The sequence below is a fragment of the Condylura cristata genome, unplaced genomic scaffold (assembly GCF_000260355.1).
Source record: "Condylura cristata isolate star-nosed mole 26May11 unplaced genomic scaffold, ConCri1.0 scaffold00004, whole genome shotgun sequence".
NCBI lineage: Eukaryota > Metazoa > Chordata > Mammalia > Eulipotyphla > Talpidae > Condylura > Condylura cristata.
This window is the reverse complement of record NW_004567105.1, coordinates 27,637,179-27,655,068: the sequence shown is the minus strand read 5'-3', so window position 1 is coordinate 27,655,068 and position 17,890 is coordinate 27,637,179. Positions and strand designations below refer to the sequence as shown.

General features: G+C 43.8%; 1 protein-coding gene across 1 annotated transcript; it reads right to left on the bottom strand.

Moving 5' to 3' along the window:
- Window positions 1–14,534: 14,534 nt before the first annotated feature.
- PHLDA1 (pleckstrin homology-like domain, family A, member 1) lies at window positions 14,535–16,705 on the bottom strand. Its single transcript, XM_004675873.2, has 2 exons — window positions 15,491–16,705; window positions 14,535–15,069 (listed from the first exon to the last, which is right to left on the bottom strand). Exon 1 carries the CDS (start codon window positions 16,674–16,676, stop codon window positions 15,516–15,518), a length of 1,161 nt encoding a protein of 386 aa, XP_004675930.1. The 5' UTR covers window positions 16,677–16,705; the 3' UTR covers window positions 14,535–15,069; window positions 15,491–15,515.
- Window positions 16,706–17,890: the final 1,185 nt, after the last annotated feature.

Sequence of the window (17,890 nt, the reverse complement as noted above, 5' to 3'; positions counted from 1 at the left end):
TTAGCAAGACTGTGCCACACCATGACTAACCAGAAAACTGCCTTTTGGAGACATCAAAGGAGACCAGTCCAGCCATCTTGACCCATTCCCCATTTCCTGCCATCCATTTTCTTTCCAACACCAGAAGACAGATACTTGAACTCATAGGGGCACTGTGGAGGTCTGGCATGGGGATTAAACATGGCTCGGGGATAGAATTCCTTGGTTAAAGGCAGGATGGCCTGGCATCGGGGTGCTATGACTTGACAAAATTCAGGAGGACATTTTTCTGTTTGCTGAAGCTAATGCTTATGTTTATACATTGCTAGTCTTTGAAGCTCTTCGGCTTTGTTTACAGTTATGCCCTAGGCATTAGCCACAGGGACTTTGGGAGCACAGTGTTCTGGGAATACTTCCTGTCAGGTTTTTCCCAGCCTGTCTTGGAATGCCTCTGCAGTCCTCCTCAAGAGTCTGGGGGTGGTCCAGTGTGCCCAGAGGGACTCTGCCTTGTGTTGCTTAAAATGATTCCCAGCACTCAACCTCAAAAATAGCTCAGGGCTTAATGAGAGTCTTTGAAATACTCCCTGTTCTTCCTAAAATCACATGCCTAGCTTGGTCCTTATAGGTCGCCATAAAGAATCATATTGCTACTTTCTTTTTCAATTATGCCTCACGCTAGAGTAGTTATGTCTGTGCTTTTTGGAAACAGAGATGAAACCAGCTACTAGGATTCTTCTATCTGTGTGAGGAACCCTTAAGCCTCCAAGAAGAAACAGCAAGGGAATTTCAGTCCTGACGCACACCTGAGACATTGGAATTAGTGCTCTTAAACAAAGAAGGGCAGCAAGTGGGCCCTGATACCCTGGAAAAAATAGAGGTGGCTGCAAGAAAGCTGATGAAATGACTATCGGGGAATGACCAAGGGAAAGGCAGCTAAGAGCAGGTCCTGTGTGGGGACCCACACTGAAGGAATTCAAATAACATCCAGGCCAGACCCAGGGAAGGCTTTCTAAAGTTTTCAGGTGATGACAGAGTAAATTAAGAAAGGCTGACTCAACTTTGGGGATCTCAAAGGCCCTGGTGGTCTCCAGAGCGACAAAGTGACATGGCTGCAGCCATGTCAATAGTTTCAATCAAAGGTTCAATGCTAAGTATCCAGCAAACTGCCCAGATTTTCAGGAAAAGAAGGGAGAAGGTAAAAGATGAGTGGTGAGGTCAAGTCAGTATCACTGTCACTGCTGCCCAAGCCAGTATTGTGGTCAGGGCGTCTAGGACATTTGGATGCTCTAAAGATACTGTGATACCAGCAAAGACACGCTCACCTTGATTCTCTTTTCTATCACCTGTACTCACTCCCACCTATGACCCATAGTCCTCAGTCTTCTCAGTTAATTGTGACTCTGTTTCTCCATGGAGACACTTTCCATCACCTTCTTCCCTTTGCTGTGAAATTGGAGCTGCATCATTCCTAGAATCCTCCCCTTTTGAGCCCCTAAGCATTTCATGGAAAAAACCTCCTTCTGGAAAGCTCTGTGAGCACCCTCACGTTAAGTGGCCAGACATGCACTGAAGGTGTGGACTGAAGTGGAGAAGCACAGACGGTGGGCAGGAGTTAAGATGAAGCTCTCTGACCACATCACTGGCAGATTATCTAAATGTTCAGAACAAGAATGTTGGGGAGCTGAGTTTGTAGGCAGACCAAGCTGATGGTGGTGGCAGGAGCACAGAAACACGACTAGGACAGGTGGTCTCTGCTGGACAACATCATCACCTGCTCTAGAAGCAGGGGTAGTCAAGAAGAGTCCTTAAACTCCAGGCTAGAGCTGAGGTCTGCCTTTGCATCAGTATCCCTCCCCCTTTCTGTTTCCTGGCAAAGTCACCCTAGGGTGTCATGCCTTTTTATATCTCTGCTCTCTACAGTTTCAAAATGGCTTCCACACTTCCTCCTCCTCACCTCCACCTGCCAACACACCTAACTGAGGGGGGCAACTCTATTTCAGGGCTCTGCAGAGGCTCTGAAGGCAAACGGGACACAAAGCTCACTTGTGGGAGCAGATGGAAGTCGGTAGGCTGCGGCTCCTCTTGTGCTCCCACCCTGAGCTGCACCCGCCTCTGCCTATCCTTCCTGAGAGTCTGAGGACTAGACCTGAACATAGCAGCTCCCAGGAATGATGGAGGTGCTGTTGGAAACTGACTCACGGTCTCAGGGTTCCCGCCCATAGGGAGGGGGGCAGTGAAAAGGGAGATGAAGTGAGATGAGAGAGCTGGGGATGGGCAGGCTAGAAGCAGCGAGAAGCAGCTTCTCTCCTTTGATGCCATAGAGGCCTTCAGACCTTCAAAGTGCCTTTTTTATTTTAGGGAAGAAGTAAAAGAGCCAGAGGGTCTTTGATAAATGACAAAAAAATTAAATTAAGTTACTATGAACAAAAAAAAAAAAAATCAAGGGACTGTGAGATCTGAGTGTAGTTGGGTAGCAAGTGGGGTCACCGTCATCCCACTGGCTGGACTGTCCTGCGCTGAGACATCCCATTTGCCATGATTCATGTGTTTTCCTCAGATAAGGTCAAGGGTTCAGCCCTGGCAAGGTGGGGGGTCTCTGAGATGCTGAGATGTTCTCATCAGTTTCCCAGGAAGTGATGTTCGTCATGGCAGTCAGGAGACAAGACTTCCATTCCATTCCTTATAAAGGCATGAGTTTCTCTTGAATAAATGCTAAATAAAACTAGTCTTACGTTTTTTCCTCTTAATACGCACCCCATCATTCCATAAATAAAATATCTTCAAATCACCCAGACTGCCTCGCAGGGTGGTCTGGGGGAGAACCGGCAGAGTGATGGCCGACTCTATCCCTCTCTTCTGGGAGTCGCGCTGGTTACATAGCCAGCCTCTGCATGGCTTTTCTCCCTGGAGAAGCAAAGTGAGCTTGCCGAAACTGGTCTTCCCTGGTCTTCCCGAACGCCATTATCTCTGAACAACTTCCACCAGGGCCCCAACCGTGGAAGCAGGAGGGCCTCTGGAGTCTCCCAGATCTGTACCATTGCCTTGGGCCTTACTGAAATTCTGTATGCTTCTTTCTTCTTGTCAGTAAAAGAGAGAGAAAAATACCTACCTCGTAGAACTACGAGATACAATAAAGGATCCATTATAAAGTAAATGCTCAAAATAGTAGCAATTATTATTGTTAAAATTTATTCTCTCCAGCTACATCATTCAAACAAAACACTGCTTATTTGATTGTTCAGGTAATAGCAGATTCAGCTGAAATAAATGTTCTGCCTAAGTCAAGTCATTTTCACGTCAGACAAAAGTGTTAAAGGATAATTCTAGATTATGCTAGAATACCTTCCAACTTTAGTGAACAATCAGGCACTTTGATCAAGGGGTCTCATCGCACAGTTGTGTTTTCATTACATAGGAGTGGGAGGAGGTGGAGTTGAAGGCACAGTGGACTGAGAAACTATGAAAATCAAAGCCCCCACCTTTAGAAATTACAGCTAGTATTTTTTATTTAAGATTTATTTATTTATGCATACAGAACTGGGGTACAAGCCTGAGGTACAGGGGCAGTGAGAGGATTCACCAGAGACAGAGTGGGGAAAAGAACGGGCTGACTGTGGAAGTACACTGCTGACGGGAGCAGCGCGCAGGTCAGGAGAGGTCTGCCACGCCATGTGGGTCACCTCCGGGGCGGGAGATTGAACTCACACTGAAGCAGCTGCGGCCAGCTTGCAGTGCTGCATCCTACCCCATTGGGACACCAGGGACCCCAGTAAACATTTATCTTAATATTCTTACTTGGATGTACCAGTTATTTACCCCCAAATCCAAGGCAGATTAAAGTACCTACACCAGAGACTTTTATAACAAATAAACCACACATATTTTTCCCACTTGTAAACCCCTATTTGAATGCCTACTTTTATGCCCTGCACATGAGTCATCTTTTTAAAGAAAAAGTAATTTTAAATTTATTTTTAGTTTAATGTGCTAAGTAGAATCAGGCTTATTAAGCATTGATGGTAAAACCTAGAAAAATGTTGTTTTTTTTTTTTACATAAGCATCTGTATTTCCTAGTTTTTTTATATGAAATATATATTGTTTTATCTACATGTGAACCAGCAACCAGTTTAAGATGTGTTAATAAAATAGTTTGTTATTTCTAATTGAGATAGTGTTGGGATGCTGCTGCCAGGCAAAACAAAATAATTTTTAGGGGCCTCCCTGGTGGCACAAGGGGCTAAGATGCAGCACTGTGAAGTTATCCACAGCTACTGCATCAGACTTTAATCCTTAGAAGGGAGCTGACCCACATGGCACAGCAGACCTCTCCTGTCTGGCCCGCTGCTGCCCTGAGTAGATCTGCCTATTCTGCTCCCCACTCTGTTTCTGGTGAATCCTCTCAACCCGACTTCTCTTGCCAGCCTACAGCCCAGCTCTTGTATGCAAAAATAAATAAATCTTTAAATAATAATAATTTAAAAATTTTTTAAATAGTTATTTGTGCATAGAGAACTGGGGTACAGGCCAGAGGTGCAGGGGCGATGGGAAGATTCACCAGAGACAGAGTGGTGAGCAGACCAGGCAGATCAATGAAGTTCATTGCTGAGGGGAGCAGTGGGCGGGTCAGGAGAGGTCTGCCATGCCAGGTGGATCACCTCCCCAGCAAGGATAGAACTCATGCTGAAGTGGCTTTAGCTTCTCAGTGCTGTGATTTAATCTGCTGCACCACCAGGGAGGGCCCAATAATAGTAATTTTTAATAGAAAAATTTACCTTGCCCAAACTAATTCCTCATACCAGTCCTATAGAAGTATGATGACTTCCACCCCTTATTGTAGGGTTAGGAACTAGGAAGAAGTAACCTAGTGAACATCAGAATGTCAAACTCAATCCAAGTTACAAAAAATCTTTCTTATGAGATTTGAACCTATAGAAAATTCAAAAAAGTTCACTTTGAGTTTATTTCCTTTTTCAGAGACTCACTTAGGAGAGGCTCAGTGTCTCCAAAAGAGAAAAAAAAAGCTTAATACTTCATTTTCCTTTCCCTCTAAAATAATCTCCATTAAAAAACAAAACAAACAAAAAAAACTTTCAATCATTTGTAAGGAAAAAACACAGAGCCTTAAAGGTCCATAGGAACTATACATCCTGAATAAAGATGATTCTCCATAAAAGGAAAATTTTCACTGGTAATCAAGGAAAGCATGAATTGAAGGATTCAAATTCTTTAGAAAAATGCCTTGACTTACCCTCCATTCTCTTGCACAATCTTTTCATTTGCCAGGTCTGCCAAGATCCAGCCCCCCACCCCCACCCCTTTGCCTATCAGGGTGAACCCCCTCACAACTCACACCTTCCATTTCATACATGATTCTTTCCATACTTCTAATTCACTCTTTGTCTCACCTCCCTGTTTATATATGTTAATTTTTGTATAAGTTTGAAGTAAGAATACTGATTTTATATGTCAAGCTAAATTGTATACAAATATGGGGCAGATGATGACAGAACCCTGTCATGAATTTGTTTAGGAGATGTGGGAGAACCAGCTAATCCCACAAAAGCTGCTAGTGGACCTATTTTACATAGTCATAGTTTCAACTGGCTCTTCTTTTTTAAAGCCACATCAAAATCAAAGTGTTTTGTCAGGCTCAAGGAGTGCCCGGGTCAAGAATGCTGACAATCTGCTGTCAGAGAGAGGCTGTCAGCATCACCCCCTATCAAGCTCCCCCGTCATCACTCGCATAAGACAAGCAGGCAACCCGCTGCCTTGTGACAAGTGCTGTGACTCTACCCCCCCCCCGGCCCCCCTGGGAGCCATGAGCCAAGAACGAGGTCCTGGAAAAGGTCATTTGATGTAAGAGGAAATAATGGCGTCACCCAGGGCACACACATAATAGTGAATTAAAAGCTGGTTTACTGGAGGCTGGAGCCCAAATACTTACTAGGGATCCCGGTGCTTTTTCCTCCTACCCTCCCCCAGGGTGTCCAGCAGGGTATTTAATGTCCTTAACAAACATGGACAAACATAGTTGTTTATTACTGAATTTTGGGCTAGTGAGTTACATTCTCTTAGTTTCTTTCCTGGAAGGGGAGCAAGAAGTTTTGCCATTCCCCCTGTTAGGATCTTATGAACACTCATAAATCTCTTGCCCTTCAAATTCATTTTCCAACAATATTCGCCTGACACCTACAAAGAGTCAGTCAGCTACCTCCCCAAGTAACTGCAAACATTCAGAGCTCTGCTAAGTTTTTGACCCAGAGATAATTCCAAGACTAGTAAGACTGGATACATTCCATGAATATTTTAGAAATCGTGATAAATTCCAAATAGCTTCTCAACCCCATCTAAATAAATGATTTTAATAAAGTTTTGAAAAAGAATGTATTCTAATAACCATATTTTTAAATATGTACATTTCAAAATATAGATCTGCTTTTGTTTGTAAATTTTCCTCTTGCTTGAGGTTTGAGTAAATCACCACTTGGATTATATTTGGAAGATCTAAATCACAAGTCCTTTTTTTTCCAACTGTCAGATTAAACAGCTTGTTTTCAATATTTATAAACCCCTTAAGGATATATAAGGCTTATATAATTTAAATTAAAATTTATACTTTGGAGAGCTCTCTTCCCAACACTGCCCATCTATGTCCATGGAGGGGTCCCTTTTTTCTTTCTCTTCCTCTAAATAAAACTGTTTCCTAAAATCTAAAAAATTAAGCAATCGATACATTTTTTTTTAAAGTTTGTATTTTGGGGAGAGGAAAGATACAATGTTTGAAACTTTCCAGTAATCATTTGCAAGAATAAAGACACTCTACCTTAGGTAAATTATCTTCCATGACATACAAAGGAGTGTGTCAGTGGAAAGAACAATCCTCAGTATCTAGGGAGCTGGGCTTGGGTTTCTAACTCTGCCTTTGACTAATTTTCATGGGCTGTGATCATGGGCAAATCACTGGTCCACCTAGTTTCATTTTCTCCCTCTTAAAAAAAAGGGAGAGACTGGTGGCGCAGCGGGTTAAAGCACAGCGGGTTAAAGCACAGCACTGAGAATCTAAAGCCGCTTCCCCATGAGTTCGATTCCCGCCTGCCCCGGAGGTGACCACATGGTGTGGCAGACCTCTCCTGACCCGCCCGCTGCTCCCCTCAGCAGTGTACTTCGTCGATCTGCCTGTTCTGCTCCCCACTCTGTCTCTGGTGAATCCTCTCACCCTCCGCATCTCTGGCCTGTACCCCAGTTCTGTATGAATAAATAAATAAATCTTTAAAAAAAAAAAAAAGGGAGAGATACAGCAACCAAAAAATAAATAAATAAATTCATGTCTTTTGCAGCAACATGGATGGAGCTGGAGCAGATCATGCTTAGTGAAATAAGCCAGAAAGAAAAGGAAAAATACTGATGGTTTCACTCATAGCAGGATTATAACAGAGACAAGAAAATAATAATAATAATGAACAGCTATATACCAGACATTTTATGGTGGTTGAGTGGGGAATGGGGTCAAAAACAGTGGGGGGAGGGAAATGCACTGGACTATGGTGATGGCACACAGGTGATTTGGTGATGGAAAGCCCACGGGGATTGCAACTGAGATGGAAAAATGCACAAAATGATGTAAAAATAAATTGTTATATTATTTTTTAAAATGCAACCAAAAGCAATAAAGGTATACTTAAAAAAAGAGGGGGGAAGGGGGTGAGAGATAAACAAGTCTTTGCTTGAACTCCTAAAATTCCATATTCATCTCTGGTCTCAAATTTACCATTTTTACAGACAGAGGAGAGGTATTATTGACTACTATTTTAGAGAAAGCAAATACATGCCCAGGTCTACCAGCTCTTGACACAGCCAAGCAACTCAAGTCTCCCAGTAGCTACCTGGCACTTTGTATTATAGACATGAAGGATTTAATTAGAACTCTTGACAGTAGTTACAATTATTCTATAGCAAACAAGTGCATTGTGGCAAGAATGAAATTCACTTTCAATCCTGAAAATATAACACATAGCTTGATATGTCTCTGAAGAACTCCTTTGCTGTTGCAAACTAAAAGTAATTTACTGAAGTGTCCTCCTACTGAGACTGGAGTCCTTTCCTTCCACGAGACTGAAATGCACCACCAGGAAGCAACAACGGCCTTGCACCACCACAGCCACAGCCTTGCAGCCCAGCTTCATGCAGAATAGGACTAACCTTCACAGCCAGATGCTCAAAGTTCTGAAGAAGCCTGTTCTGCCTAGATGTCAAGTTCCACAACAAAGGACCGACTGACCTTCATGAGCCATGAAAGATAAAGAGCATGAAGAGTGACTATATGTTTATGTCTGTGCCTGCCTGTGTGTCTGTGTATCTGTGTCGATTTGTCTGTCTATGTCTTTGTCTACACAGGCACACACAATGTTACTGAAGGCTACTTGGAAGGATCGTTAAAAACAGATACTTGGGGCCTTCCTGGCAGCCTCAGGGTTGTTACAGGGCTATCAAGCTATCGCCAGCCACTGCAGCATGAGTGCACTCCCTGGCCAGGGAGATGACCCACACAGCAAGGCAGACCTCCCCTGTCTCACCTGCTGCTCCCCTCAGCAGTATACTTCAGTCAATCTGCCTGTTCTGCTCCCCAATCTGGTTCTAGCGAATGCTCTCACCCAGCATCTCTGGCTTATACCCCAGTTCTACACAAAAATCAAAACAAAACAGGTGTTTACTGCAAACAAACTTTGTAAAAATGGACATTTCTTTAGCAGCTAAAAACTAGAAAGAGACTATACTTAACACTGCTGCAAGTTTGACTTCTTTGGGATTAGTCACCAAGTCGTCCTTTTCAGGTGCTAAGTCAGTCCTGACAGGGTAAGCCCTATTACTCAGTAGAATTTGCTACAACAAGGTTCAAAACACTTGCAAAATGACTGAACTGCTGTCTTCACTAGGAACTGAACTGTATGAACTATCAGTGCCAGGAGAAAGCCAGTGGAGGATGGTGACATAATTAAAACCTCAAAACTCCTCAAGAGTCATTTCCTGTTTCTCTCTGTACAATGGTTGAATACGCATTTATCAGTTGGTGCGGAAGCACAGGCTGTCTGGTCTTAAGGAACTGTAGTGCATGTTTGCTCACTCTATTATAAATGACTTTGGCAGGATTTGAATGCAAGCAACTGACTGCATCTACTATTTTTTCAAATTGTCATTTCCGGATTCTAACTAACCCTCAGAGGCTTCAGTTGAATGCCCTAGCAGAGAGCAAACCATTCCCACATCCACCCTACACCAAAGCAGGTAATTCTGACAGTATCAAGGAGTGGCAAAGAGAGACTCTCTAGCCTCAGGTCCTAAGAATCCCTTCAAAATAAAATTAGATTCAAAGCCACCCTCAAATCAAGGAGAACCCAGATCACCTAAATTTCCCAAGCCCTCTGGTACACACTTGCACCATTTTTGATAACCAGACTCACTTTGTAGGTAACTAAGACCAGGGTTCCAGAACATTCTTACCAAGGAACCTTTCTATATGTGAGGGTCCAGGAAGGTCTTTGAAAAAAAAAAAAAAAAGGCAAGTAAGTATTTGTTCTTATCTTTTTCCTAGTCTTCAATCTTGCTGAATAGACTCATGTGGTGACAGGTTTTCCTATGCCAAAATTATGCAATATAGTTTTAATAGACAGTTAAGTCTTCAATGTCATTGCTGGATTCCTCAAAACTATGATTTTAACTGAAACAATTATAATAAAATCAATTTTACCATAGATCATTTGATAAAGACAAAAGGTAAGTTCTTACTACATTTTCCTGATCACAAAAACATCACCAAACGTCTCCCAAAAATTCCAAAGTGCTTCTAATGATAAACAATCACTTGTATTTCTTCCTTCCATCCATCATTTTCCAATCTGGGTATTCCAGATCAGGGTCAAAATATTGCTGGGTTCATCCCAGCAGCTCAGGGCACAAGGAGGGATTCAAATCTAAACAGGGCACACTCATACTGGCAATCACTCAGCCCAGGACAAGTTAGACATGCCAATTATTCTAATGTGCAAATCTTTGGGAAGTGGGAGAAAACCAGAGTACCTGGAACACATAATCTCTGTACAAACAGTGGCTCCAGCCAGGAATTGTTGTATTTATTTTTTCTTTTCAGTGTTATAATAAACTGACATTGAATGAAATGATGTTCTTTGAGAACCTGCTATCCTCTGACTCTCAAATCCTGACTCCTGCCATCTTTGCTTTATCTCCTACTACACACATTGATTTCACACAGTACTTCTCGAGGCCCTTTGCAATGGCAGTGATTTTTTCTCTCAGATTTCATTTCTTAAAAAAAAAAGAAATACAACGGTAGAATGAAAAAGATGCCAGTGTGAGACTAAGTCAAGGAACAGACAATTGCTTCAAACTTCTTAAAGTGCTAAGATTTAAAGGCTTTTAGATGCCAGTGGAGACTGTTAGCGAAACATTATGCTACTGTCCTATAAAAGATCAAGCCTCCTTCAGCTCTCAACATAAAACAGGAAACGGAAAGTTACCTGTTTGAAGAGTTAAGGCTTTAGCCTCTCCATACCAAGGAGATGTCAAATCTTTCTGGAATTCAAGAGGGAACTGCCCTCAAGCTATTTCATCAGACTATTTCTCATTCTCCTGAGTACTATGGTAAATTCAACTCCCGTCCATTAGTATTCTGACTGTTGATTATTGCATCCATAGATGAGTGAATTTCTGTATTATTTATTAATATTCCAGGTAATTTTTAAAAAATGCACTTCCTATCTCAAAAATGGTCCTTTTCTTCCCAGAAGGAGAATAAATGCCTTTATGATAATCAAGTCCTTTAGAACCTTTCTCTCACAGGCCAGGAAAACCTTTAAAAGGTACTCAGGTCAGTCATCTTCATAGATACTTTATTTGCAATGAATTGCATTTTGAAAATATGGAAAGTAAACCTCATTTCTCCTAAGTCCTGAGAATTATTTACACCAATTACAACCACAGTATTATTTTCACAAACGTAAAAAACTTGGCATGTGGTAACACTTACTTTTCAGAAGCTGGTGTCTGCATACTCTGATACTAAGCAGGTTAGTGAAACGGTGCATAGCTTTGCTCTCCTTCCCAAATCAGTAGAGGGCTTTGGAAGGACGGCCTATTGTTAAAACCTTTCCCACCTGGAGGCCAATTTCAGAGCAGGTCTGAAATTGGCAGGTCTCTCCAGTTTTAATTCAGATATTTTTAATGATGAAATCATTCCACTTCTTCCTTAGACAATAATGCCCTTTCTATGAACACCCTGTGGGATCCTACACATCACTTGGCAGATGTTCTGCCCACAGTCACAGATTACTTTGCCACTCAATTGTACATAAAACTGGAGTGGCTGTTCAAAACCCCCTATCAAAAAGTCAAAAATTCCCCTTTATAGTGTCAAAAATTCAGAAAATAGCTCTTAAAAATTCCACAAACAATTTCAAATAATTCCACAATTAATATATCTTAGGTTGCTTTTTTTAGAAGTAGGCTATTTCTCTTGGGAAAAAAAACTGATGGATCAAGCTCTATAATTGCCCAATTTAAAATTTTATTTTAACCAGAGCATTTTATTGATAAAACAAAACCCAATGAGACATTTACAAAACAAATAGAAAACAAATGTTCACAGACCCAACCTCAACCTACAAAGTTCTGTTTTCTGGAACTGCTCCTGTTTCACATCTTAAGACTCCTCTTCGAAGCTTCAATCTGATTTTGCAAACACCTGGAACCTAGTTAAAACTAAGCCACTTTCCCTAAGACAAAAAAAGCAAGTGAAGTTTGAGCTCACAGACTGGCCACAAACTTGTATAGTGTAAGATTTTAAATGGGGGGGTGGGGGTTGGGGGGGCTTAGAGTGTTTGGTATAAGAGTAAATGGCACAAGCTATGCAAATCCCACCTAAAGGTCCTACCCTCTGACAACCTGTGATGGGGCTTCCCGGACAAGTGAAGATTTTAAAGCAAGCCTTTCAACTTAAATCCAGCTTTCCTTACATCATATGCATGTGAAGGGAACTCATTTATGGAACAGCTTGTTTTGTTTTGTTTTTTTCCTTTGGCAAAAGCATGTGAAACAATATTACAATGTTAGTTTGATTTGTACATGATGAAGAGAAACCCAGCTTCTTCCGGGGGAAATGTTAATTTGTAATGGGGTCCTTTATAGTTACTTATTTGCTGACCTCAGCATTCCTTGCAGAATATAGACAGTTTTATGTGGATTTCCACTAAGAACGTAGGTCCAGTATGCTCCATCAGGGTTCTTAGCCTGTCTCAGTATTAGATGTTCTCAGAGAACACAGCAAAGAAGGCTCTCTTCAGTTCGTGACAACCCACCTCCTGAGTGCCAAGGAGTTATAGTTATTTCTCCTTTCATTCACTTTCCCCAACAAACAGTTATTGAGCTTACTGCATGCCAGGCTTGGTGCTAACAAAAGTTGAAGGACAAAAGTTCAATTTCCACTGGGACATGCCTTTGCACTTTTCAACTCTTTACATTTTATTCAAGCAGTAAATTTTCTATTGGACCTGCCCTTTCTTGAGTTGGAAAAAATATTTTTACATCTTGCCATTGCAATGTAAAGTAAAATTTGTCAAGTCTCATAATACTTCTACCTGGTTTGTACTATCTTCTTATAGGTAAAAGAGAGCCAATGACCTAGTAAGAGATTTGCATTTCTTTTTTGTTCTGTTGAGTTTTGTTAAGCATGCTTTCCTTTTGTTCTAGAATTTTTATTTATTTATTTATTTTTACATTTTAAAAGGGCAGTTTTATTAGGTAATAGAGAAAGGAAAGAGAGGCACCTTCACAGACACAGGTGGGCAGTCTTGGGAAGAAACCTGCCTGTGCTGGAAAAATTAGTAGATCAAAATAATTTTAAAGTGATAAACAAAAATCATGCTACTTCTCTCTTTTCTAATATCTCAGGTTTCACAGTTAATGCTAAGGGGGATTCAGACTAGGGAGCCAAATTCAATTATCACAGCAGGCCAAGGAGTAGAGACCATGGAAAGAAAAACAGGGAACCATGATTCTGGTGGTCCCAGTAAGAATGGTAGCCAGAAAAATAATTCCAGGACCTGAGAAGGCCCTTGGCCATGTATCTTTTCCTCCAAAGATACTACTGACCCTATATGTAAGATAACTATAAGTATGGGCTTAATTTTTTTAAGCCCAAGAATTTGAAAAAAAAAAAAATCATTCCATCCATATGGGGAAAAAATACCTGTGGTTTAACTGAGGCTATATGATATGATCTACAAATCAATGAGGCATTAGCTAAAAAGTACAGTAGTAGTTCCAAAGAAGTCCAATCAAACTTAAGAACTCTAGATCTATCTTCTGAGCTGCTCATCACAAACAATTTTTAAATCTTTGCAGCATATTTCACAAATGTAACTAAAACAGCCAGTTTTACGTTTCCTCCATGACTTCTGGCGTTAGAGTTAAAATCTCAAAATGTCATCATTTAAATACTGCACTCAGATGCAATTTGACCTTGAGATTCTTTTCTACACTGAGGAAGAATAAACATATATCTCTACCATGAAATTCTATTTCACTTTTTGACTGTGTAACTTAGCTGTTGACTTTGCTGGCCATTCCAGTTTGTATGCTGGAAAAATACTGATCAAGACTTTGTGAAATAGATAATGGAAAACAAAGACCCCATTAGTAAAGCCTTGCAGATAGGAAGTGATTTTCAGTCCCAACAGGATTTGGTATCCTCTCTGCCTTCTTAAAAAAACTTAAGTAGCATCTGCCCTGGTGGATTTTTGACCATTCTTTTGATTAACACAGAAGAGGGTTTGTTCTACCTTTCAAGGCACATCATCTGCCCTCCCCCTACTCCTGAATTAAAACAAGACTGGGGTTGTTTTCTTACTGAAAATACAGTGTTTATCCAGTCCTTCCTCATTCAGTATCTGAGTTTGGCTAACCAAACAACAAAAGATATATCCCTTAAATTTTGTCCAGAGCAGTAAAATGCATGACAGTTGCTCTGATCAGCATTATTTTCTGAATGAAAAGTTATGTCGCCTAATCCTTTGAAATATTTACAAACTGGATCCTGTATTATGAGACTCTAGAGTAGGTTTCTAGAACAAGTAAAAGGGTCAGAAAATGTGGCTCAAATGTAGTAAGCAAAGCTCTTGGAATCTCTATATAGCACAAATGTTCTCAAAAGAGTTGAATGATTCCCCCATCTCATTTCATTTCACTTTTTAAAATGAAACATCTATGGTTCATACTCAGAATTCTCCTTATTGAACTCTTTACACATGATAACAAGCTAGGTTTTCCTGTGTTAGCCCCGTCTTACCATCTATCCGGATATCATCACCCTGTCATCCATTTGGCTGTTTTAAATATTTTGAATCAGATACCATTACTACTGATTCCCTTTCAGAAAAGCAACAAGATTCTCTTAACTACACAATTATGAACATTTAGTTTCTTTATAAATTTCTATTCTACACAGAATTTATATCTAAGGGAAAAACTTCAAAAAAAAAAAAAGTAATATCACAGAGTTTTAATTTCAACCACCTGGATAACAATAAAGTGTCAGATCTTCTCAAAATGCCCCAGAAATAATGAATGGATTCTTAATGTTTTCCCCTCCACCGCCCTTTCACTTTTTTCTTTTCCAAGATTGAAACTTACTAGAGAATAAGTTTTTGAAAATGAGTTTCTTTTTTGGAAAATGGCCTACATTCAGAAATGTCTTAGAACAAGTATTTAAAAAAAAAAAAACTAATAAATAACCATAAATCAAAATACGTTAAAATAAAATTACAGTACATCATCGCTCCTAGAAGGTCCACCATACTGGAAGATCCTTTCGAATGTTCATAAATAAAAGCCTTCTGGACTCCGAATCGTTTTCTGCATTGTGATCAAGAGTTTGCACAAAACTAAAGGAATCACAAAGTCGGGTGATGTCCAAAGTACTTGATCTGGTGCGGGGGAGAAGGGGGGAGAGACAGTTTTGTTTCCGATCCAAGTGAAGACAATAGAAATGTGCTTGTCCCACTTCCTCAAGTCCTCAAAACCTGGAAAGAAATGAAATAGAATAAAGTGGTGGCTCAGAATCCAAGACCCATACTCTTCGGGGCAGTCTAGAGGACAAAGCGAGCTCAGAAAGACACCGGAGTCGCTTCCTCGAGTGCCAGACACAGTCCAGAGGCGCCCGCCCCTCTCGGGCCCAACACGCTCGCGTCCGGTGGGCAGCGGGGTGAGGTCGGAGAGGTCGCCCCGCGGGGCTGGAGCCCCACACCCCCACCCCCCTTTCTGCACGGCCTCTCCTGATTCGAGTTTGCTAACCCCCTCTTTATACCGTCCCGGAAAGTTGGGGTAACTTCTCATTTTTCCACTCAAAAGCCAAACCCGTGGGCAGGCTTCCCGCTCCTCCCAAATTCCCCACGACCCACTCCTCGGAACGGCCCTCGGTAGCCCGAGTTGCCAGGACCTTACTTGTCTGGCCCCGGTGCTGCCCTCTTCAGGCAGAGTTGGAGGTGCTGCGAAGAAGCCGGTGGCCGAGCGGCTGCGAGAGCGGCTGTTGGTGTGGATGTGGGAGTTGGTGCGAGTGCGCGTGTGGTAGCTGATGCGGGTGCGGGTGCGGATGGGGGTGCGGGTGAGGCTGTGGAGGGTACGGGTGGAGCGGCAGGGGCTGAGGCTTGGCTTGGGGCTGCAGCTGGGGTTGGGACTGGGGCTGAGGCTGGGGTTGGGGTTGAGGCTGTAGCTGCGGCTGCGGCTGCGGCTGTGGCTGCGGAGGCTGCTGCTGCACCAGATGTTGCTGCTTCTGCCTCGTGGACTTCACGGCCAGGATGGCCTGGCGATTCTTGTACTGCACCATCTGCAGCGTGATCTCGGCGTTCCAGCCCTGGTCCTGCGGGCACCGAAAGTCGATCTCCTTGCCCTCAGCCATCACCACAGTGAAGTACATGTACTTGCCCTTGCGCTCCACGCAGTCCACGGTCTTCATGTTCGAAAAGTGCAATTCCTTGAGCTTGACCGGTGGCTCGAGGCCGGCCACGGCGGGGCCTCCGGGTTGGGACGACTCGGCCGGCCCCGGCCCAGGCTGTTGCTGTTGTTGCAACTGCTTGGGCGGGATGAGCAGCAGCCCCTCCTCGGTGAGGATGCAGCACTTTTTCTTCCAGAGCTGCAGCAACCCATCGCTGCGCTTCTCCAACACACCCTCCTTCAGTGCCTTGCAGCCGCTGCTCTCCAGCATCCTTCCGGCATAAGGGGAGCCGCCGCTCGGCTCGGTCTCACCACTTCCCGCCGCCCGGGCCGGGGGCAGCAGCAGCAACCGCGCGCCGTCCTCGCCCCAGCGGCTCCCGCGGCCGCCCGGCCGGAGGGCACAGAGGAGGCTAACACGCAGGAAACAGAGAGACGGCAGCGGCAGCTCCGGATCGGGACAGGGGGGCAGCCGCGTCCTGATGCGCCACAAGGTCCGGGAGCAGCGAGCCACCGAGCCGCTGCCGTCCTCTTGCGAGCGCTCACTGAAGGACACTGGCCGGGCCTCCTCGCGGCGCTTTTGAATGGGCCATCCTCCCAATCCCCGAGTGACACCCAGCGGAAAAGGCGGCTCCTGGCGCCCGCCCCGCGGGGGAAAGCCCAGCTCGCAAAGGCGCTCGGCGGCCGGCGCACGCCTCATTAACTTGGGGCCCTTCCCAAGCCCGCCGCGTCCACGCCCCCCGCGTCCCTCGCCCCGCCTCTCGCCGCCCACTCGCTTCCGCGCTGGTTGCGCGGGTTGACTGCCCGGGCCCGAGCCGCGGAAGCTCCGCTCCTCCACTCGGGTCTACGGCGGAGCGCACCCCGGCTGCCCTGCGACGACTGCCGAGGTCCACAGGGCGCAAAGAGGCCATCCCCACCGTCCGCTTCTCCCCTGTCGGCGAGACCCCGTGCTTCAGCCTCCGAAAATGATGGGACTGCGTGGGAGGTTGCGACTACCGGACAGTGCCAGGAACAAGTTGTCTCTCTGGCTTCGGAAACCCGCCCTGGGGTTTCAGCCCGATCTCTGCGATCTCACAGATCCAATGTCCCGGTCTTGGGCGGGCAAGAAAGCTGGGAATGAGGCTTTCCTGCCAGAGTCGGCGGAAGTGTGCCTCCCCCGGACCCTTGTAAACATCCCTGGGCACAAAGGCCGAAAGGACTCGGTATCTTGACACCACATTAGCTCATGATCATTAAGCAGCTGGTCTTTGAACAAAGCAGATGGTTGTTTAAACAATAGCACCACCGTCTATCCCATTTGGAAGGGATAAAGGTAGGTGACCCACCGCAGCTCTGCTTCCTTTTCTCCATCTAGAAGTGTAAGATTAGTCTGTTTTTACCACAGGTCAACGCCTCCCCAGCTTGTTTCTTGATCCATCATACACCTTGCAACATCTCACCAGTTACCTCTTAAATCCGGAGAAATGTCCACGTTGAGATCCCACACTTCAAAGCACAACTTCTCTCTCCGAATGGCATGCGGGCCTCAACTTCCTCTCTTGCAGTCACCTAACAGGTCAGATCTCGGTTGTGGAATATCATTTATCTGGGGGAAGTGACTACTCTCGCTTAATTCCCTCCCACTCCCACATTGAAACAATTTCCACAGAAATGTTGGAGGACAGAATAGGTTGAACATAAACCAAATCCAAACCTTTTGGGAAGGGGTATATTCACTAAACAGAACCCCGATTATGTACCGTCGGTGGGGATTGGAAGCACAACCCCTTGAAAGAACGGCAAGTCAGAGCTGGCCAGAGTAAGGAAAGACTGCTTGCTGCTTGTGTCTAACAAGGAAGATGGGCGCGCTTAGTTTACCTGCTAGTTACAAGTGGAGGAAGCAAAGAATTCAAGAAGGAAAGAGGAAGTGAGAGA